The sequence below is a fragment of the Belonocnema kinseyi genome, chromosome 3, assembly GCF_010883055.1.
Source record: "Belonocnema kinseyi isolate 2016_QV_RU_SX_M_011 chromosome 3, B_treatae_v1, whole genome shotgun sequence".
NCBI lineage: Eukaryota > Metazoa > Arthropoda > Insecta > Hymenoptera > Cynipidae > Belonocnema > Belonocnema kinseyi.
This window is the reverse complement of record NC_046659.1, coordinates 108,281,346-108,306,205: the sequence shown is the minus strand read 5'-3', so window position 1 is coordinate 108,306,205 and position 24,860 is coordinate 108,281,346. Positions and strand designations below refer to the sequence as shown.

Genomic DNA, 24,860 nt, shown 5'->3' with positions numbered 1-24,860 from the left:
AAAAAAAAAAAAAAAACTGTTTGAAAAAAGTATTTACCATTCAGAATACGGAAAAAATTATTTTTAACGTAGAAAAAGTAAAAATATTTCAAGGAAATGAAGAATTTTAAACAACAAGTAGTGGAATTTTCAATAAAAAAAATCTGCCAGCAGCGCGGGCTACGAACGCGGGTCGCTTCGCTCGCAAATTTGAGCGCGCCTGAGTCGCGTGACTGTTGGTTCTCGCGCTTCGCGCTCGGTACTAATATTTTCGCAAATTCTTGCGCAAACCCTGCTGAAATTAAAAGTTAAAACATCCACTGTATTTTTTTATTGTAAATTATCTTTTGTTAAAAAAGCATAGCTCGAGTGTTTGAGCGCACCTATGGTACTCGACTGATGGCCATCGCACTCTGAGCTCGGTCTTTGAATTTCTCCCGCATTTGTGCACAGACCTTTGAAATCAAAATTCAACGAACCGACAACTGTAATTTTGTGATTGTGAATTCTCTTTTGTTAAAGCTCTTTCGGCTTTAACGAACACATTCTCATCACTTATCTCGTGCTTCGCACTCGATATTGTCCAAAATGTCAACTTTTATACATTATATACAAAACTTTTATATCAAACATAATACATTTTTTATGTAACTTTGCCTGGGATTGCTTATTCAAATATTCCAAAGTAAAGCACAAATTGTATTTATCATGATTATTTTAATATTTACTTCGTATTTTGCTTTAAATTAAATTCTAAATTGCGCGAATCATAATAATTCTTATTTTCTTATTTTTATAATTTTTTTCATTTTTAATCTTGTTTTTTAAGATTAAAGAAAAACTATTGTGCATCTGCATATGGTCTAATACCGGAACCTATATAGGGTCCTATATACGATCCTTTGTCCTTTTCCATCTTTCTGTCCTTTTTCCAAAAATTTATTTTTTACGATTCAAGGAAAATCTACTCGTCCTATCGAAAAATGATAAATAATAAATTTATCAATCTTTTTAGACGAACAACTTTTGTCTGTTAATTTCAGTTCGTACTTATGTCGCTTTTTCAAAAAAATTTGATATTTTTATTTTGAATGTTATTTTTTACGAATAAAGTAAAAACTACGTGTTCTATCAAAAATTGTAGCTCTTTTTTAGGTAAACGAGTTTTGTCTCATTTTTTTTCGTAGCTTATGTCGATAGTCCAAAAAATTTTTTTTTCATTTTTTAATGTTTTTTACGATGAAAAACAAAAACTACGCGTCCTATCGAAAAGTGATTCATCACAAATTTGTAGGTCTTTCCAGAGCGCGCAATTTAGCTCATTTATATTTTCGTATCTTGCATCATTTGACGAAAAAATGGAATTTTTGCATTTTTCATTATTTTCGGTACGATCAAATTTGGAATTTTCAACTTTCCGGCCAAAGAAAAAAAGTTGTTATGATAATCTTGTAGGTCTTTCAAAAATCAACGTGTTTCTTCACTTGACTTTTTTACATATCATGCGTTGTTTGGCTTAATAAGGTTAATTTTTTTTTTTTTTGTAAATGCTCTAACTCTAAGAATTTTCTTTTTATAGATAAAAGTCATAGGGATAAGTTGTTTGTGTTTCTGAGTACTATGAATAACTGTAGTTAGAATTTTAGAATATTGAAGAATGTGGTTTCAAAAATTTGGAAAATGCGCTTACTTTTTTAATTTTGATCCTAAAAAGCTGTTTAACGAACTTGTTTCTTTTTAGGCCTTAAAAAAGTGTCCCAAAGCAGAATCCAATCTGATTATTTTTCCGAAAGTTATCTGTGCCTACAGAATACAGACTACAGACAGACTGACAGACTCACAGACAAACACCTTCGTAAAAATCGTTTTTTCTGACTCAATAAGTCTCAAAACGTAGAGATTTGATAAAAAGCGAGCAAGTAAAATTTTACATAAAATCAATACCTTCTCATTAGGATGAGAATGTAAGAAGATCAATTATAAACGAAAAATGCAAAATGTAGTTGTTATTTCCATAGAACTAATTTTTAACAAACTTGTATGATCCTTAACTAAAATAGATCAATTTTCTATCGAAATGTTACATTTTTAACTAGAAGAGATGAAATTTTTACTGAAATAAATAAATTTAGCAAATAAAAAAAAACACTGATTTTCTGCTCAACAGTTGAATTTTCGAAGTAAGTACAACATACTCCACAATAGTTGGATTTTCAAATAAATTGATAAATTCCTAAGGGAAAGATACACGTTTCTGACAACCCAGTTAAATTTTCAAACACAAGGATTGATTTTTAACAAAATATATTAATTTTGAACTCAATAGTCCAACCTTTCGCTCAAAACTAAGACAATTTCTCAACTTAACATTGAATAGTTCACTTTTCATTAGGAAAATTAATCTTAACAAACAAACAAAAAATTTGATAAAATAGTTCAATTTTCATGAAAAAAAATTTCAACTCACATGATTTATGTTGTGTTCATTTCACGAGCATTTTTCTTTTTTTGGAGAAAGCATTAGTGATTTTTTAAATAAAATTCACAACCGCCTCTTCTTACCAATTAAGAAATAATTAAATTTGAATAAATGGCAGCTTATTGTTTCCGGGAAAACATTCTCTGCAACTCTACTGTTTCTATTTAAAAACAAAAAGAATTCTATGGATTCTTCTATGGTTCTAAATCATTAGGATACTTTTTTTAAGAAGCAATTTTTCAAGCAAATAATTATGTTCTAAGATTATTCTGTCAATTTTTAAATTGAAAATAGTAGAATTGTAGAGAATATTTTCCTGGGAAAAATAAGACGTCATTTATTATAATGCAATTATATTTTTAATTGGTAAGCATGGAAGATCAGAACAATTTAATTGCAAAAAATGTGGTTTAAATTAAGGTTTTTTTGTTGTTGTGAATTTAAATTTTTTTTCTTAAAAAGTAATGTTTTTTATTTGAAATTACACCTGTTGTAATATTTTGATTCTTAAGATCATAGAAAAACTATTTTTTTCAGATATCTGACTTTTGGCAAAACCACTACCTTAAAATAAAATCAGAAATTTACAATAAACACAAAATTAAAAAGTATTGCAAAATTTTTTATTATAATACAAAAAAAATAAAATAATCAAATTTACATTTGCAATGGTAAGATTTTGAGCTGTTTAAGTGAAAGGGAAAACTCTATCGCCTCCTGTCTCTTTCCTAGCTTTATATTTTTTTACAAAAATTGTTGGAATTATTTTATTTACATTATTTGATCAAAAACTCTTTTTAATTCATGCGTGAAATTTGAATTATGTTGAAGAAAAACATTTTGCTATAAAAATTCGTTTTTATAATATTTTGAATTACCATAGTTTCTCTACTTTTCAATGCAATGCATCAATATTATAGGTCAATCGATTCGTCTCGAATCAACACATTTTCTCTACTCAAGTATCAGCTTTAAATTATGACAATGAGCGAATTTTAACTATAACCAGTGCTAAAAAAATTGAATAAATATTTTTAAAAATCCTTTGGCCAGTTTCAAGATATTAGGCAAAATAAGACCTCCAAATTGTAGTGATGATGTCGAGACGATTTTGAGAAATTTCGAGATTTTCTTAACAAATCTTCAGCTCAGCTGAAAACCTCATGGATGTAAATGAAAATGAATCTTGAATAAAAAGTTTTGAGATTTTTTATTAGAGATCTTGAATTTTTTTTCATTTTCGGTCCTTATAAAGTTTTTAGATCAACTGAACATATTTCAGGATAATCTCAAATTTTCTCGAACGTATTTTTCCAATTTTTTTTTTCATTTTTCTTGAATCTAATTTCATCAAGTCATCTGCAACTATTATCAAGTTATTGTGCGCAAAAAAGTGTGACATTCACACATTTACAAGTCTAAATACACGAAATCCTGACTGCTTGGAAAATAGTTTTTGACATTTTTAAATTGAGGAAAGTTTGATTACACGAATTCATTATTTTCAAAAATACAAACTTTTACTTCAATACATGAATTTTGCGCCAAATAATTTAAATCTTAAACTAGGAAAAAATCCATTTTTAACCAAAAATAAAATAACAGTTCAATTTCCAGTTACAAAATAGTCAATTTAAAAAAAATAAATAAAACTAATTATGAAAAAAAAAATCGTTGAATTTTGAAATAAGATAATTACTTTTGAATTAAATTAATTAAATTTATAACAAAATACACAAACTTTCAGCTAAAAACTTAAATAAATTTTTATCAAAAAATGTAATAGTTCAATTTTTAATTTTAAAAAAGAATCTTTAAAAAAATAAAATAATGAATTTTGAATAAAATAGTCTGTTTTTTAAGCAAAGAGATCAATTTGCAATTATTGATTATTATTTACCAAAAAGACGAATGTTTAATTGAACAAATAATTTTTTAAATGATTTGAATGATTCACTAAAAAATAATAATTTTCAACGAAAAATGGTATAGTTAAATTTGCAATTACAAAACATTTATTTGCAAACAAAAGAAAAATCAATTTCAAACAAAATAGTTACATTTTCAACTAAAATTATTAATCTTAAACTCAAAAAATAAATTTTTAGAAAAGTAGTTGAAGTATTAACAATTTTAAACAAGAAGATTAATTACCCGCAAAGAAGCAAAATACATGAATGTTAAACCAAATTTTCGAAATTTAAAATTAAAATGAAAACAATTTTTCAACCCAGAATGTGTGGTTGAATTTTCAGTAAAAAATTATAAGAGTTGAATTTTTTATTAAAATAAATAAATTTAAAGTAAACTTATTCAAAACAAAATAGTTAAAGATTTAAATAAAGAGATACATTTTCAAACAAAATGATGAATCACCCACTGAAAAAATTAATTTTCAACAAAGGAGTTTAACTTCCAACCGAGTAGTTGAATGCTTAACAAACAAGGTTAGTTTTTAAGATAAAAATATGAACTTTAAAAAAAAGTTGCATTCCGAAATAAGCAGAGTAATTTTCTAGAAATAAAAATTAATTTTAAACGAAATACATGAATTTTGAACCAAATATTGGAATTTTCAACAAAAGTAGCGGAATTTTCACCTGATAACTGAACGAAATCTTCAATAAAAAATAGGATGGTCTAATTTTGAGTTAAAAACATAAATCTTTTTCAAAGAATAAATGATTTTTGTTTATTGTCCACTTTTCAAGCAAATAGTTGAATTTTTAACTCAAAAGATAAGTTTTCAAACTAAAAATTAACTTTGTATCAAATGGTCAAATTTTCATCAAAATCCAAGATTTTTCGACTCAATAGTTGAATTTATGATCAAACAATATCAATTTTGAATCAAATATGGAAAGGTAAGAAAGTCAGTTATGAAAATTAATTTCAAATGAAAAAATAATAATATTGAAGAAAATAGTTGAATCCTCAACATAAACAGATTAATTTGCAAAAAACAGAATGAAACAAATTTCTCCAAACAGAAATGATTTTTTAACTCAAAATGGCAAAATTTTCTACGAAATAGTTGAATTTTCATAAAAAATAGACTAAGTTTCCACCCGAAAAATCAAATGTTCAATAAAAAATTCAATTTACAGCTAAAAAGAGCGACTTTTTAACAAAATTGTTGAATTTCAAACAAGGTAATGGAATTTAAAAATAAGTAAAAGAAACTACTAACAAATAAAATGAATTTTGGGGAAAATACTGTAAATTTTCTACTTAAAAATATAAGTTTTTCACAAAAACGGGATTTTCAACAAAATTGTTCAATCTTAAAGCAAAAAGATGAATTTTTAACTAAAATAATGAATATTTAACTAAGACACTTTAGTGCTCAACCAAAAACATGCAATTTCAAATAAGAGGATTAATTTTCTATAAAAAAATACAATCTTTCAATTCAATACGTGAATTTTTACCGAAAGAGTCGAATTTTCAATTCAAGAAGACAAATTTTTAACCAAAAATGGAATAGTAAAATTTAAAATTTAGAAATTAATTTAAAACCAAAACCAAACATAACAGTTTTCAAATAAGCAATGAATCTTTAACTAAAATATGTGGTTCAATTTACAAACAAATTATATCTGACTAAAAAAAAAATAAATTAGCAAACTAAAACTTAAATAATTAAATTTCAAGTTGAAAAAATTAATTTTGTATCAAAGCGATGAATTTTTATCTAAATTTACGAAATATTCAATTGGAGTAAGTTGCATTCTCAGTTAAAAAATTACTTTATTAAAAATACTTTCTCCTAAAAAGGTCGAATGTTTAACTAAACAAGATAATTCTTCAACCAGAAATGAAATAATTAAATGTTCAGTCGAAAAGTGAGTTTTCAACCAAACAGAGGAATTTTTAACTTAAATGATAAATGTTTAACTAGAATACTTGATCGTTTAATTGAAAAGAAGAATTTTTAAAAAAGAAGATTAAATCTCGAAGAAAAAGATAATTTGATAAAAAAACACAAATTGATTTTTTAATAAAGTATGTGAATTTTCGTAGAATTATAGATAAATTTTTTATTAAAAAATACCAATTTTCATAAAATTGTTGATTTTGTACTAAAAAAGATGAATTTCTAACTAAAAATGAAACAGTTAAATTTCAAATTAGGGAAAATATTTTTCAGCCAAACTGATGAATCTTGAAATCAAATAATGAATAAATGAATAAAATCGTAGGAAAATGGTTTAATTTTCATTTCTACTAAACAGTTAAATTTTCGATCGAATTGGAAAAAGGGATTCTTTTAAATTCCATTATTCTAAATCCTCATTATAATTCTTTTTAAAAATTCCTGTTTTCAGATAAATAAGGTGTAAGTGAACTAAACGTGATGAATCCATTTTTTGAAACATTGAGAAAATGATTATTTATGTAGTTTTGGGCTATCATCAGTTCAATGATATTAATTATATTATATTTAAATGAAAATAATTTTTTTATGTCCCCAATTCAATGAAAAAACATTTATTTAAAATATAATTTAAATTTAATATTCTGTTGGAATAAATTCTGAATTGTTGGATATTTAAAGATCGTAATAGATAAAATCATACGAAAAAAATTATATGCAAAAAAGCCTTCAAGGTTGTTTAAAACGTCGTCATTGCTTTAATTCCTGGTCCGTTTGCTCTACTTATGTGTGTCACTGCGAAGGACAAATTAGCATAGATATTATTTATGACAAAACGAGCCTTTCTTTCTGAAGTACATGCATCAGATTTTAGAAATTTAATGATCCAGGAAAGATATCAAGGCTTTAATAATCTTATTACGCAAGTCTTATACATGAGCCATTAACTTTACATTTTTATTTTTTTATTAACTTTGCATGTTTCTAATAAAACCTAAAAAAGTTTAATAGATTTTATTGTAAACAACTTGTTGTCAGCTCCATATAGTGCATCCTGCAGTAACTAGTACAATAAATGGAAAAAAAATGATTGATTTATTGATAATTGTAACAGTATTTTTAATTAATTAAAAAAAATTTATTACATATCAAAGATGTCAAAGTCCGCTTTTTTAACTTTTTATTTATACCAATTTTAATTCTGAAACGATGATGTTGAAAAAATAATTTTTGAAGAACAAAAAAAATCTTCTTTAGTCCGGATTTGAACCTGGAACGCCACTATACATGCGTGGAGCGTTTACCTATCACGCCACCGAGGTCCCAGCAGGTCTTTTATTCTTTTTCGTATGTACCTCCCTTTCCCCATCCTACTTTGCAAAATAGTTTAAGAAAATAATAATTTATCTTTGTTAGTTAGAAATCGTTATTAATTGGGTCCCAATTAATTTTTTGTTTATTCAACAGTTTTGATAAAAAGTTATCTTTTATTGTTGGGTACTCAACTATTTTGTTAAAAATTTGTTTTTTAGGTCTCAAAATCAACAATTTTATTGAAATTCTTTTTCTTGCTGGACAACAAATTTTTTTGGGGGAAATTAAACTATTTGCATAAACATTCGTTTTTTGGGCTCTGAAATTTATTTTATTTTTCTTAATTTCACCTTCTTTAGTTAAAAAGTAGTTTAGTAAGTCTTTTTTGGTTTAAAGTGAACTTATTTGTTAAAAATTTAATTTTTCAGGTAAAATATTCAACTATGTCGTAGAAAATTAATATTTTCGGCTTCAGAAATCAAGAATTTGGTAGAAAATTAAACTATTCGGTCGCAACTTCAACTGCTTAGTTAAAAATTAATTTTTTTTAGGAAAGGATCATGAATTTATTTACAATCTAATTTTTTTAGTTGCAAACTTATTTTTTCAACTGCAAATTTAATTACACTACTTTTGCCTGAAATTGCACATTTTTTCTTAAAAGATGCAAGTATTTGGTAAAAAAATCATGCATTTTCTGGAAAATGGTACTTTTGGTAAAAAATTCATTTTATTTGTTGAAAATACTTTTAGGCTTGCAAATTTATATATATTTTTGTAGAAATTTAATCTTTTTGCTTAAAAATGCTTTTGCCTCCTTAAACATTAATCTTTTATGGTCAACAATTAATTTTTTCGTTGTTCAAAATTGACATTTCCGAGGTAAAAATTTAACTGTTTTGTAGAAAATTCAACCAATCAGCCCAAAATTGCAATAATTTGTTAAAAATTCCATCTTTTATCTAAATATTTATTATTTAAGTGAAATATTCATTTCTTTCGTTGAAAAATAATTTTTTGATGTGAAAATTTAACTGTTCTATTTTTAGAGAAAAATGCAACTATTTATTTAAAATTAAATTTATTTATTTTTTAGGTTTAATGTTTAACTACTTATTTAAAAATTTACATTTGTTGTACGAAGATTACTTTTCTGGCTTGAAATTTCAACTTTATCCAAAAATTTGAACATTTTGAACAATTTTTAAGAAAATTTATATTTTATGTTCTAGGAGTCAACAATTTTATAGAAACTTGAACTATTTGATTAAAGTTCGACTATTTTTTTTTGAAAAATATTTGTTTTTGTTCGAAATTTATAATTTCAGTCAAAACCCTATAGCTTTGTTTGAAAATCGACCTAATTTAAAAATTCGTCATTTTTTTTTTTAATATTTTTTAATTTCAAAATATAACTATTTGGTTGGAAATTGAACAGTTAAGTTTGATAGTTTTGTAACTTGTTGAAAATTCGTATTTTTTGTAGAAAATGTACCTACTTGGTTAAAAATTCATCTGTTTGTATAAAAATTTAATTTTTTGTTTATGAGCTTTTTTTGGTTAAACATTATTTTCCAATTTAAACGTTTAATTATTTAGTCATAAATAACATAGTTAACTTTAATATTCACATAATTAGTTGAGAATTTATATTTTTTTCCAAAATGCACATACTTGGTTAAAAATTCATGTTTTCTATTAAAAGTTTAATTTTTTAGTTAAAAATTCACATTTCTTGTGAAAATTCTATTTTTGGCTTGAAATTTCAACTTAATCCAAATTTTTAACATTTCGAACACCTTCTAACAAAATTTATATTTTTGCTTAGAAAATCAATATTTTGATAGAAAATTTAAACCTTTAGTTAAATTTGGACTACTTCGTTAAAAAATATTTGTTTCTTGAAAATTTATAATTTTAGGCGAATATCCATCACTTTGCTTGAAAATTGAAATACTTTGAAAATTCTTTTTTTGTTGTTAAATTTTTATTTTAATTAAAAAATTCAACTATTTTCTTGAAAATAAGGCAGTTTAGTTTTATATTTACGTAATTTGTTGAGCATTTTATTTTTTTTTAGAAAATGCACCTACTTGGCTCAAAATTCATGTTTTTGACTAAAAGTGTAATTTTTTTGTTTAAAATTCCCATTTCTTGTGAAAAGATTCTTTTTCCCCTTAAAATTTCAACGCATTCAACATTTTTAACATTTTGAACAGTTTCTGAGAAAATTTATATTTTTTCTTGGAAAATCAACATTTTAATAGAAAGTTTAACTACTTGTTTTTGAAGTTGGACTACTTCTTTAAAAAAAGGTCTTATTTTGAAGATTTATAATTTTCGGCGAGAATTCAGCGCTTCGCTTGAAAATTGAACTACTTTGAAAATTACTATTTTAATGTGGTTAAAAATTTAATATTTATTTGAAAATAAAATATTTTATTTAAATATTTAAGCAATTTGTTGAGAATTTTTATGTTCAGAAAATGCACCTACTTGCTAAAAAATTAATTTCTTTGTCAAAAAGGTAAATTTTTTATTGAAAATTTCACATTTCTTGTGAAACGATTATTTTTTGGCTTGAAATTTCAATTGAATTAATATATTTCAACATCTTGAACAATTTCTTACAAAATTTATATTTTTGCTTGGAAAATCCACTTTTGGATAGAAAATTAAAGTATTACAAATGTTAACATTCGACTACTTCGTTGAAAAATATTTTTTTTTTCTTGAAGATTTATAATTTTGGTCGAAAATTCATCGCTTTGCTTGTGAATTGAACTACTTTAAAAATTCGTTTCGTTTTGGTAAAAAATTATTTTTTTGTTTAAAAATGTAACTATTTGGGTAAAATATAATTTGCTAAGAATTTATATTTTTTCAGAAAATGTGAATACTTAGTTAAAAATTCAGGATTTCGGTTAAATATTCAACTGTTTAGTTAAAGATTCACATTTCTGGTGAAACTTTAATTTTTTATCTTGGAATTTCAAATTTTATAGTCAAATATTTTTACTTAATGACAAAAAAAATTTTCTTGGTTGACAATTCTACTCTTATTAAAAATTCATCTTCATAATTCGAAAATTCTTTTGTTTTGATAGAAATATTATCTTTTTTTATTAAAAACGGAACTCTTTGGTTGAAAATGAACTTATTCTGGTCGGGACTTAAACCATTTTGTTAAAATGTATGCTCTTTTAGTTGAATTTAACTGTCTTTGATTAAAAATTAACATTTTTTCTGTGCCTAAAATATAAACTATCAAAATTTTCTTCGAGAATTCATCTTTTTAGATTAAAAATTCAACTTCTTATTTAAAAGCTATTCTACTTCCCACCCAAAAAATCGTATAATATTGTTTTTAGACAACCCCTAAATATATTCGCGAAAAAAAATGTATTCATCAAAAATTAAGTAACTGATCGAGTATCAAAACCATTCTGCAAGTTTTATTTCTGAAAGAAACAATGTCAAATACCATTTTAATAATCAAATTGGCCTAAAAGTTTAATATTGTGTAAAATTATTTTCTGTAACGAGGGCAGTGCCAATCAAGGCAACAAACTCGTGAAAATATTTCGCAATGTCTTAATTTAAGTTAACCTTTTTTCCTGTCACGATTGAGCCATTACTTATTTATGATTCACAACCGTTTTTTTTTTGAAATTGAAACAAAATAAAAATGAAATTTACGACCTTCTTATCAATTCATTGTAAAATAGTAAGCATGCTAATACGATAAAATTACGCGACGATTCGATTGTGCAAAGAGTGAAAGGCTAAGGGAACTCCTACTCTAATTTTTTGCTTCAGACCGAGAATAACGAATCTACCTTTCGAATGCAATTATACTGCCATTAGTTAATAACCAAGATGGGAAAAAGATGAATACGTGTTCTATTTAAAGAAGATTATCCTCAGTTGCCTTTTAAAATTTTTATCGATTTTTGCGCAATCGGCTTGTAAGGATTATACTTGACAAAAATGTAAATGTCTGATAATTAGGTTTAATACAGCTATAAAATTGATGCGCGTGAAAAGCTACGATTGATTCATTAATTCTTTTGATGTTTATATCAATAATTGGAGAAAAATAGTTTTTTTTCTACAAAAAATGGCATATTGAGACATTTGTTTATATTAGTGTTATTAAAGGTTGAGTAAATTGTTATTTAATGCCTCTTATACAGTTCAAAATTAATTATTAACTAATAGTCAGAATAATAAGAGTAAAAAAATGCTGTTGGTTTAATATCACAATTGGGTTAATGTCAACAATAATTGCAGACAAAATAATTTTTTTTTTCGAAAAAATAATTAATCGATACTTTTGTTTACAGACCTGTTATTAAAACTGCTGTAAATTTTTATTTAATGCCTAATATCCAGTTTTAAAATCATAATCAGCTCATTGTCAGATCACATGAAAGAAAAAAGGATATTTTCAATTTAGAAAGGATACTTATAAATTTTAGTTAATAAAATTGTTTATACGAATCACAAATCATAACTTTGAATTGACATTAATAGTTTATTATCACAACTAAGCTATTTACAACAATAAATGTAGGAAAAACGATTTTTTTCCTAAAAGGAAATGGAGTTTAAACCAATTACAGCTATTAATTTAAAATCAATATTGTGAGTTTTATATTTTAAATATTCTTCTTCTAACGATAATTTAACATGCAATATCTTTATTTCATTTAATATCTCCCATTATTTTTAAAATTTACTATTAGTTTATTAAAAAATAATTTTATTGAAAAAACTTTTTTTTTATGTAGAAATATTTATAAATTTTTTTAACAAAATTGTTTTCAAAAATTACAGATATTAATTTTACGTATTAATGTCAGTTACTATCAAAATTAAGTTTATGCCAAGAAAAATTCAAGAAAAAACATTTTTTTTCGTCGAACAAATAGAAAATTTAAACCATGATATAAATAATTGTAATTAACAATTACGAAACTTGTAATTGAGTGCGTTTTATTTATTTTCATAATTACTATTCATATTTTTAAACAAGAACGATTCCATTTTAAAGATGCATAATTTGTCTACAATTTTAGGTTACACTAGCGTCTTGTACATAACATTCGTATTTTAAAACAAAAATCATTATAGTTTGTGAATAATTTCGATTTTCTTGACAGATTCGTGCAATGCTAAAGTCTTTTATAAAAAATTAATTATTTGAAACAGAAATAAAAAAATTATGTTTTAATGGAGATTCACAAACTTTCAATAATTGTAGGTTACGTATTAACAGAAGATTATAAGACTTAAAAAAATAAACATCTTTTAACAATAGCCAAAACAATATTTTCAATTATTAAAAAGTTTTATCAAATATATTATCGCTTATCACAGAAAATCCGTCGATTTGAACAAAAAAAATTTCAAAGGTTAAACAAATTAGATTTGAAAGATATGTGTTAAACCTTTAACAAAATGTTAGATTATGTTAGTGTTTTAGATAGGAAATCATTATTTTTTGTAGCCATGAGACTCCTAAGAAAATTAAATTCTTTCTATAATTGTAGGCTAAGTTAGGATTTTTCAGCGGAGATAATACCGATATAAATTTCAATGAAGATTAATTTTTTTTTAATTTCAGGTTGGGATTATTTTTTTACCCGAAGTCGCATATTTGCAACAAAAATAAATAAGCTTTAAAGAAGATTTACAATTTGTAAATTGTAACCCGTTGCTGTGGCTCAGTTATAATAAGTTGAATTAATGTTACACTAAAACTTTTAATACAGTCAAATTAATAGTCACTAATAAAGATGAAAATGTTTTATCCGATCTCCAAATCCACGTGATTGAGAATGTTATGTGAAATAGATTGTAGCATCAAGAACTCGAAACAAGGCGCCATTTATTGGTTGCTTACCCGACCTAGATAACGTGAAATATTTAAGTGTCGTTTAATAAACTAATTTACAACACTATCCGTTAGAAACTTATGAAACTTGAAAATAAAAACATTTGATTCGCAATAAAAAAGTATTAAGGTAGTTATTCGAGATAAAAAGTATCCTATCCTTCAAGTTGGACCAAATTACACATAGTATACCAAATTAAATCAAGATTGGTTAAGTGATTCCGGAGTTTAGTAGCGACAAACATCGTGACACGGGATTTTTATATTTATAGAAAATTATTGTTTTTCGTAAAAAAATGATATTTTGAACGAAAGAAACAATAAGTGAAAAAAAGCATTGCAAAAAATTGTTTTAGACTGTTAATATTCTGTGAAAAATAATTCTGGATAAGTAATTTTTTAGTAATTTTGGGTTTATATTCACGTGGTTTTTTTACAGGAAATTGGTTATTTTCACCTTTTGAAGCATATTTTTTTGTTTACAAACGAATTAATTGAAACTTTGTACACGGAAGATATTTCAAGCCGCTGATTACGAATTGAGACTTAAATTTTAGGAATTTTCAACATTGAAAATGGCGGATCAAAATGGATTTTTCGGGGTTTTGTGGGTCGTTGGTTACGAATCTAAAGACAAAGGTCCAAAACTCAAAATAGCGGATTAAATACGGAAACACAATTTTTTCAAAAATAGGTCCTCAGGTTTTTTCCGTCGCTGATTACGAATTCAAAGTGAAAATTCAAAGATTCAATAAACGGATACAATGATTATTATTTAATCTTTTGTCTGCCACGTTGAATTCGCCAATGTAAATTTTAGAAGTTTAACCTTAGATTCAGAATCAGCGACATAAAAAACCCATTTGGCCCCATTTTGAAACCACGTGACCAATTTTTTCATTGTTGGGCTCATCAAGAACCTGAAAAAGCCTTACAAATTTATTTTGAAACCATCTGTTTTATTAAAAAAAAATCGGCCATATTGAATCGAGTCTTTTTAATTTAAAAATTTTCCAAATTTGACTTTAAATTCGTAATTAGTGACCTAAGAATCCCCTATGAGCATATTGGATTCACTATTTTTAATTTTAGAATTTCGAATTGAGATTCGTAATCAGTGACGCGCGCGACTGCTGGTTCTCACGCTTCGCGCTCGATAATATATTTATCTCGCGCTCGATCTTTGTGCATAGACTTTTTAAAGCTAAAGATGAAAGCAGCGACAACAGTAAGTTGGTGATTGTGAATTCTCTTTTGTTAAAGCTCCTTCGGCTTTAACGAACACATTCTCATCACGTATCTCGTGTTTTGCACTCTAGTTTATCCCCAAAATTTTATATCATTCCCATAAATGTATATTATTATTATTATTATTCGTAACTTGCATTAGTATTAAAACAGACGTCGTTTCATTGTCCCGTTTGAAAAAATGCGTATTAAAAAAATGGTTGTTATCAAACATTTTATTGAAACTTTTGTCGCTTTTCCATGAACTGAATTTGCTTATTTCCAATGTGTTTTTTTTATGATTTAAACTTTACAAATACGGTCTACTGAGCAGCCCTACCGTTTTTAACGTCTAAATTACTCCAAAAGAGTGTACCAGAGGCCAATCTAATAGAATGTGTCATATTACATTCTCATCAGAGAAGGTATTATATTTGTGTAAAAGTTGACCCCCCCCCCCCCAGTTTTTGTCTAATGTCCACGTTTTGAGACCCCCTGAATCCGAAAAACAGTTTTTTACGAATGTGTCTGTAGGTATGTCTGTCTGTCTGTCTGTGAACACGATAACTTTTGAAAAAATTAATCTATCAGATTGCCCTTTGGTACACTCGTTTAGTGTCCTAAACTAAAGGTCAAGTTCGTTAGCAAGCCATTTCGGATGAAGATTCAAAAAGTGGGCACATTTTGAATATTTTTAATACCACTTTTTTAAAAATTCAAAAATTCTCTATACGGTTATTCATAGAATTCAAAAAATTTAACAATTTACCCTAATGACTTTCTTTGAAAAATAAAAAATTACTAGAGTTATAGCATTTTCAAAATCCAGAAAAACAAACTAAAATAAACGATTTAAGCCAAACAACGCATGATACGAAAAAAAGTCTGGACAAGAAAAACGTTGCTTTTTGAAAATCCTACAAGATTATAAAAAAAAACTTTTTCAATTTGGTCAAAAAGTTGAAAATTCAAAATTTGCTCGTACAATAAATTTTTGAAACCACATTTTTTCCAGATGTATAAATTCTATGCACGGTTGTTCATAGTACTTCAAAACGTCAACAGTTCATCCTTCTGACTTTTTTTTATAAAAAGAAAATTATCAGAGTTAGAGCATTTTCAAAATAAAAAAAAACAAAAAACAAAAAACAAAAAACAAAAATGAACATTTTAATCCAAACAACGCATGATATGAAAAAAATTCAGGCGAAGAAAAACTTTGATTTTCGAAAGCCCTACAAGATTATGATAACAACTTTTTTAATTTGGTAGCAAAGTTGAAAATTCCAAATTTGATCGTACGAAAAATGTTTGAAAACACATTTTTTCGAAATTAAAAAATTCTATGTACGTTTGTTTATAATAGTCAGAAACTTAAACAATTTATCCACATGACTTTTTTCTATAAAAAGAAAATGATCAGAGTTAGAGCATTTTCAAAAAAACTAAAATGAAACTTTTAAGCCAAAAAACGCATGATATGAAAAAAAAGTCAAAAGAAGAAAAACTTTGCTTTTTGAAAGTCCTACAGGAGTATGATAACAACTTCTTTAATTTGGTCGAGAAGTTGAACACTTCAAATTTGATAGTACCAAAAATAATTAAAAATCAAAAAATTCCATTTTTTGGTCAAACTATGCAAGATGCGAAAAAAATAAAATAGCGCAAATTGCGCGCCCTGGAAAGAACTACAAATTAAGAATGAATCACTTTTCGATATCAGCTACGAGAAAAAATCAGACAAAACTTGTTCATCCAAAAAAGAGCTGTAATTTTTGATAGGACAGTTAGTTTTTGCTTTAGTTATAAAAATTAACTTTCTAAATAAAAATACTAAATTTGTTTGAAAAAACGACACAAGGTATATGAACTTAAATTACCAGACAAAAGTTGTTTGCCTAAAAAGATCGATAAATTTATTATTAATTATTTTTCGATAGGACGAGTAGATTTTCTTTTAATCGTAACACATAAGATAAAAAATTAAAAAATCAACTTTTTGGAAAAAGCACATAAAAGACGAAAGAGGACATAGGCTCCAATATAGGACCCTATATAGGTTCCTGAACTAGACCCTATGCAGATGCGCAGTGGTTTTTATTTAATCGTAAAAAACAACATTAAAAATGAAAAAAATTATAAAAACAAGGAAATAAGAATTAGTATAATTCAATTTGTATGCATATTCTGAATTGTAATGATATACATTTATTGAAATGATATATGTTTCAGAGCAGCTTAGAATACAATTTAAAGCAAAATAAGAAACAAATACAAAAATAATCATGATAAATACAATTTGTTTTTTATTTTGCAATTTTTTAATAAGTAATCCCTGGCAGAGTTACATAAAAAATGTATTATAATTGATATAAAAGTGCTGAGTATAATGTTCGTTAATGCCAAAAGAGCTTTAACAAAAGAGAGTTCAAAATCCCAAAATTACAGTTGTCGGTCCGTTCACCTTCGATTTTAAAAGGTCTGTGTCTGAATGCGGAAGAAATGCAAAGACTAAGCGCAGAGTGCGACTGCCCTCAGTCGCGTGCCGTGGGTGCGCTCAAACTCTCGAGCTAAACTTTTTTAACGAAAGAGAATTCACAATCACAAAATTACAGTGGTGGAGGTTTTGAGTCTTAATTTTAAAATGTTTGCGCAAGAATGTGCCAAAATATAAAGACCGAGCGTGTAGCGCGAAGCGCGAGAACCAACAGTCGTGCGACCTAGGCGCGCTCAAACGTGCGAGCGAAGCGAGCCGCGCGCGTAGCGAGCGATGAGAATGTGCCCGCTTAGCGGGCAAATTTTTTTCTTAGACTTGTGTCGTGTGTTGAAAAATTTAATTTTTGTATTTTCAATTTTTTAAAATAAATAAAACAAAAAATACGTGTCCTATAAAAAAGTGGTTATTAACAAATTATGTAGATATTTTTTGGGTACACAATGTTTGTCTTATCATTTTTGTACTATCTTGTATAGTTTGACCGCAAAATGAAATTTTGATTTCTAATTGTTTTTTTGTGCGGTCAAAATTGGAATTTTCGAAAAAATTGAAAAATTTGTTATGATAATATTGTAGCAGTATCGAAAAATAACATTCTTCTTTTCAAGTATGTAATACATTAATTTTTTCAAAAGTTATTGTGCTCACAGACAGACAGATATAAAGACAGACAGACTGCCATACAGTAACATTAATAAAAACTGATTTTTTGGGTTCAGGGGGTCTCAAAACGTGAATATTTGACAAAAACTGGGGGGGGGGGGGTCCAGTTTTACACAAATGACATGGAATTGACACACAACGGCTTAACCTAAAATGCCGACTTAGGGTCACTCTACCTCACCATAAAATAAAGAACTTTGATAAATATTAATTGTATGCTTAATTTAAAAATTTCTTGACACAAAACATAAAATTGCACATATTGCTTTTTCTTAAATATAATTTTAAAAAATAATTAGATTTCATAAAGTCTTACCTTATTTGCCAGAAGTTGTTCAACCTCAGTCAGTGTTTTCGGAGTTGTGCCACCAAATTTGGGAGTATTTAACTAAAAATTGTTGTCTTGAATAAATGAACGACTTAAGTTATATGTAAAGAAAAAAAATTAGTTACCAGAGTATTGAGGAAGGCCAAATCATCAAAGGTGGTCCCAAAAGCATTTTGTTTTGGCATATTTGTTGTGAACAATCCACTTGGGATGGTAATTCTTGGTGGAGAAGAAGTAGTAGTTGATGTTGTGGTGGTAGTGGTAGATGTTGAAGAACTTGTTGGAATTGCAGCTGCAGTAATTGCTGCAGAAGCTCTAGTTGATATTGGTGAAAATATTTCAACAAAGGAATTTACTGGTCTCGCTTTGATTGGTCTGTTTCCAGGATTAACATCATCCTGCAATAAACTCAGATATTTTAAATTTCCCTGAACATGATTAGGCTTATCTAATTAGATTTTGATATTCATTTGGTGTTTCTAATAAAACCGTGACTGACCAGAACATTGGATGCAACAGATGCAGAAATTGAAGGTGGATTTGTGGTGATTCCAAAGATTTGTTCCAAGGAATCTTTCCATGGGAAACCTGGTGGTGCAGTTACCTGAGCACCTGTTCCAATTTTGGGCAGTATATCAAAGGATGTCTTTGGTTCTGATGATGATCCTGCAGTTGCCGCAGTCTGGAATAAATAATTTTTAAAAACATGAAAATAGTTATTGAATACCAGCAGTAAAATATTCTGCCATTATTTAAATGTTTTAATTTTTTTCAAATTCATATAGATTTATTTAATTATTTTATGTTAGGCGTGCGTTATTTACCTGGATTTGTCTTTTTTAATCTCGAAGAAAAAGACAGACTTAAACTCTCTTAATGACAAATTTTTTTAACGAGTTAAATAATTTAATAAATTATTTAATCATTATTTATTTTCTCTAAAGAGAAAAATAAAATTCACTGATCGTATTTTGTTAAACAAAAAAAGGACCTTTTAATACACATAAAGGTTCCTAGAACTCTGTAAACGTAAGCATAAAATTTATAAACTTGTCATTTAGTTATTTCTAAATTATAAAGGTAATTCAAGTGATCTACTTTTAACCCAGATTACTTCACTCATATTCAGGAACTCTAAGCCGGTGTTCTAACTGGTTACTACGTCACCAATTTGTTGCAATTTTTTAAGCCGGGTATCATTGAATTCTTAAACTAACAAAGGCCAAGTTGTAACCAAAAATGGAATAGTTTAACTTTCAAATAAAAAAATTAAGTTATAAAAAACACGAATATTCTATCAAATAGTTGATTTTTTAAAATAAATGATTGAACTTTCAATTAAAATGACGAATTTTCTATACAATACCGTGGAATTATCAAACGAAAAATATGAAATTTCAATAAAAAATAAATTTTACACTAGAAAAAAAAACAAATTTTCAACAAAATACAAGACTCCGAACCCAAAAGTTGAATTTTCAACTAAAATAGAAAAATTTTGAACAGACAAACGAATTTTAAAAAAATAGTTTAATTTTAACAAATTTGAATTTTTGCTTAAAAAATAATCATTTTCGACCGACAATGGAATAGGTAAATTTTCAATCACCAAAGTAATTTTTTAACAAACAAAAAAACAGGAATTTGTAACAGAACAATTTAATTTCCAATACGAGATCAATTTTTTACTAAAATGTTGACTCATCAATCAAAAAATGCATTTGTAAGAAAGTAGTTTAACTTTAAAGCTCAGTTGTTAAATTTTTACCGAAAAAGATGAATTTTCAAAGAAAGAGATTATTGAATTTTTAACTAAAAAAGAGGCATCACAAAAAAAAAGAATAATTTCTTATCAAAAAAGGCGAATTTTTAATAAAATTCAAGAATTCTCAACCAAAAAGTTAAATGTTTAGAAAGAAATTTTTTAGTAATATTTAAGAAAGTAGTTTAACTTTAAAGCCTACGTGTTAAATTTTTAACCCAAAAAATGAATTTTCAAACAAAAATATGAATTTCGTTCCGAAAAAAAAGTATTTATAACAAAATTTAAGAATTTGGAACCAGAATGTTGAATTTTCAACTAAAAAAGATTGTTGAAAATTCAATTCTTTGGGTGAAAATGTTAACTATTTTGTTGAAACTTGTTTTTTGTTTTAATTATTTCTTTTCAATTCCTTTCAATTTAGATATTATTTTTTTTTGTAAATTTATCTTTTTTTTTAAATCTAACTATTCGGGTGAAAATTTATATTCAAGATGAAAATTGCATTAATTTAGTTGATAATCGCAATTTTTTTTAATTCGCTTTTTTCGCAAAACAAATTAATTTTTAAACTGTATGTGTAACTATTCCATTTGCGATTAAAATTAATTTTTATATGTTCACCTAATGAATGAATATATATTGAAAAATAGGGCCTTCAAACTACGGACATAATAATAATGATCGTTAAATAAAATAAAATAAGTATCCGGAAAATAAGTTGTACAAAATTAATTATTTTAAAATTATTATAAACATAGGAAAAAACTATATTATAAAAAATAAAAATAATATATTTCAAAATATAATTAGATGATTTCACTCACAGAGACGGAATTCATTTTGACATTAAGAACTTGTGGGTTGGTGTTGGTTTTATCTTTTTTCTACTGAGAACTAAAAATTTCTATTTTCGTTAGAAAAATTTTTTTTCAATGTATAAATTAAGCTTCTTCAGTTGAAGATGCTTCATTTTACTGGCATATTAATATCTTGGGTTCGAAATTTTACTATTTTTAGTTTAATTTTATCTCTTTGGTCGAGAATCGAATTATTTGATTAAAAATTCGTTTTTAGAGTTATCAATTATTTTTAAAATAAAAATTTACCTATTTAATTTTTGTGGGAAATTCATCTTTTTTGAAAATTCATAATTTGAATCAAAGTTTTAACGTTTTGTGAAAAACTAATCCGTTTTGTAGAAAATTCAAAAAATTTGGTTGAAAAGTCATTTTTGGGCGAAAATTTGACTCTTTTATTGTTATTTGATTTTTTTGGGTTGAAAATGTTACTGCTTTTGTAGAAAAATCATTCATTAGATAAAAAATATACTATTCAGGTTAAAAATCAGTTTCTTTTTGTTAAAAATGATTTTTTTTATCTATTGAAATTTGAACTTCTTTGGTAAAAAGTCAGTTTTCTGGTTGAAGATTGATTTTTTTTAGTTAAAAAATGAACTGCTTTAATAAAAGATTGAACTATTTTGTATAAAATACGATTTTTTGTTTGATCATTTTAATTATTTTATTCAAACTTGTTTTTTAAAATTATGTCTGTTTAAATGAAACTTTAGGGATTTTATTTTGAATTGTGAATTTTTCTCTTTTCTTTTTTTATATTTAACTATTTGGTTTAAAACTTATATTTAGGATGGAAATGCATTAGTTTAGTTAATAATTTCAATTTTTCTGAAAATTCGTATTTGTTTCCTTAAAAGATTAATTTTTCAGCAGTAAATGTAACTACCCTTCATAATTAAAAATGTATCTTTTTAGCAGAGAATTTAAACTATTTAATACAAAGTTCATTTACTTTATTGCAAATATGTCTTTGCCGTATATAATTAATCTTTTTTCTTAAAAAATCATATTTTTGAATGAAAATTCAAGTGTATGATTGAAAATTATTCTGCTTTGTTGCAATTTAAATTATTTTGTTAAAAAGGAATTTTCGTAGTCAAATTTGTATTCGAAAATTCTTGTTTTTCGGCGGATTTAAATATTTTATAGAAACTTAATCTTTTTGGGTTGACCTAACTGTTTTTGATTTAGAATACACATTTGTTGTTGTAGAAATATCGAATATTGCATTTTTCTTTGAGAATTTATCTTTTTTGGTTAATAACTAATTTACTTAGTAGAAAATTGCACAATTTCGTGAAAATGCCATTTGAAAATTCAACCCTTTGGTTGAAAATTGTACTAGTTTCGTGAAACTTAATTTTTTTGGTAGACAATTAATTTTTTTAACTGGCACTGTACATATTCTATTTGTGTTAGATTTAAATTTTTTCAGTTAAAAAGTCAACTAGTTTGTTAAAAAATTATATTTTTTCGTTGAAATTTTGAATTCTTGTTAAAAAAAAGATCCTTTCTATTTAAGATTCGTCTTTTTTAATAGAAAGTTAATCAAAATTGAAAAAATTTCTATAAGATAAAAATAAAATTTAAAATCCTATTTAACGCCTAATAATAAAATTAGTATGCAGAATTGCTAAAAATAAAATGAAGAATCGAACGACCAAAATGAACAAGCACCTATGAGAAACTCCTTTTAGAATTTAAATAAAGATAACCATTTTTTACTAAAAAAGAAAAGAAAAAAATTTTTGTTTTGGACAAAAGTAAAAAAGAGGAAAAAAAATGAGAAGGCAACCAAATAAATCCCCTTTCAACTCCTTTTTAATTCTTTTGTCTTTTTTATTTTTATTCTTATCAAATCACAATAAAAAAAACATTTTTTTCAATCATCAAAGCAAAAGAAATAATAATAATAAAAAAAATTCAAGCAGGCAGGAAAAGCAAAAAAAGTACGATGCTCTTTTGTGGCCCTTGGGAATAAAAAAATAAACGAAAAAATAAAAATAAATCATTTTTATTTCTTTAGATTTTCGGCTGTGAAGAAAAAAAACGATCTTATTAAAAACAAATCATCTTTAATTTTTACCTAAGAAAAGAATAGATTCAAAATTAGGATCCGAAGGGTTTAAGAAAGGAAAGGATATAGAAGGGTGGGATATAGAAGGGTGGGATATAGAAGGGAGGGATATAGAAGGGTGGGCTATAGAAGGGAGTGCTATAGAAGGGAGGCTTATTGACAACACTCACTGTATTTCAAATTACTACAAAGTCAGGAAGCGACTATAATAAAAATGATATAAATACTATATTTAAAAATAAATTCAAATGATTTTACTCACAGAGACGGAATTAATTTTGACATTAAGAACTTGTGGGTTGGTGTTGGGTTGATCATTGGTCCAGTAATTGATAAATTTATCCTGAAACGTGAAGAAAAAATAGCATTTGGTGTAGACTGCGATCAAAAAAAAAAAAAAAACTCTTAAATCATTGAACTCCTTTTTCTCCGGCTGTCTTACCTGTCCAATGTACACGGAGCTGCGTTGACCTCCGGCCTCTCTCGTCCTGGTGGCCTCGTCCCTCTCTCGGTCCTGAATAATCCGACCACCCTGTTGACTACCGTTCGAACCGGCGGCGACATTAGAATTCGAGGAACTCGAACTTGTTGCAGATGGTACCGAACTTGTAGCCTTCTGAGCATCTATCACCTGTGTTTTTTCAACAAAAAAAAGTTCAAAATATTCTTTTCTGCTTCAGAATATTTAGAATGCTTGTGGAGTAAGGTGGTCCAATTTAAAAAAACTTGTTATCCTCCCCCCCTCCGAAAAAAATTGGTTTGAATCCAAAAAAATATTGCTGAGAAGTACTATGTGTGTATTCATCATGGACGGATTTATTTTTGATCACTTTATGAGCACTTTGATTTCGTATAGACCTAAAGTAAATTTCCTTCTTCACAGAGGGGAATTTATCTTCATCCAAAAAAAAAATTCCTATTTTAACTTTTTTTTTAAAATAAAAGCTAATGAAATTTCGCATCGAAGTGTAATAGGAGATTTGTAAATTTTTGTTTATTTAATAACAAAAAAGACGACAAATTTTTGACTTTTGAAGTATATCGGTTTAAAGAAATTCTTTGATGCAGATAAAAATACCTAAAAAACTGAAAGAAACTATTTTAAAAAGGCGTTCAATAACGATGCAAATGTAAAAAAAAATTATTGCATTTTTTATAAACAAATGAGTGAATGGAAAAGGTTTCGTGAGGATTTTTGACGATTTGTAACTTTATTTGAACTCAATTTGAGCAATTTATGGGAAAAGGAGTTTTTGAGTGGAATTAATAAAAGTCAATAAATCGCTTGTTATTTTTAAAGCAATTTTTATAAACAAATATCCATATCAGGTATTTCTGATGGAATAAATAAAGTTTTTCCCATGAAATTGGTCACATATTGCTTGGAAATAAAACCTAAGTATAATATTTGGACAAAAGTAAAAAATTGTTTAAACTACTTGAATTAACAAATGCAATATTTGGCTGTAAATAACTAACTTTAAGTTTTTAAGAATATTTTAATGACAGTCAACAATTCATTATTGCCAATAAGAATTGTTTAAGCAAATTTTTATCATTTTGTGTATTTATAAATAAAATAACACTTTTTCACGGAATTGTGAGGCAGTTGTTTAGCAAACTCCATTAACAAATGCATTATTTGGCTATTTTTTAACATTCAAACCTATTTTTTTGTGTTATAAACTCTTGATAACACATTAAAAAAATTTTTTAAGGTTCGATAACGACTTACTATTTTTTTTATTAACAATTGAATTAATGCAGCCATGTACTGTGAATAATATAAGATTTTTACAAGCATTTTACAGGTGGGGATATTAATCTGCAATCAAACCAATTCTAAAAAAACAATTAATGTTTGACTGAATATCGGCATTCGAATATCGTTGTTAACA

The 24,860-nt window shown here is 26.2% G+C and overlaps 1 protein-coding gene across 5 annotated transcripts in view; it reads right to left on the bottom strand.

Annotated features, from left to right (window-relative positions):
• LOC117168910 (mucin-17-like) overlaps positions 1-24,860 on the bottom strand; it is a 169,259-nt gene that overhangs the window by 15,558 nt on the left and 128,841 nt on the right. For all 5 annotated transcript variants that reach the window (XM_033354849.1, XM_033354851.1, XM_033354850.1 and 2 more), the window contains 5 exons: positions 23,405-23,593; positions 23,225-23,305; positions 18,763-18,945; positions 18,389-18,661; positions 18,252-18,323 (listed from right to left, as the gene is read on the bottom strand). In XM_033354849.1, coding sequence (XP_033210740.1) covers positions 18,252-18,323; positions 18,389-18,661; positions 18,763-18,945; positions 23,225-23,305; positions 23,405-23,593 — 798 coding nt within the window. The remainder of the gene's footprint in view (positions 1-18,251; positions 18,324-18,388; positions 18,662-18,762; positions 18,946-23,224; positions 23,306-23,404; positions 23,594-24,860) is intronic.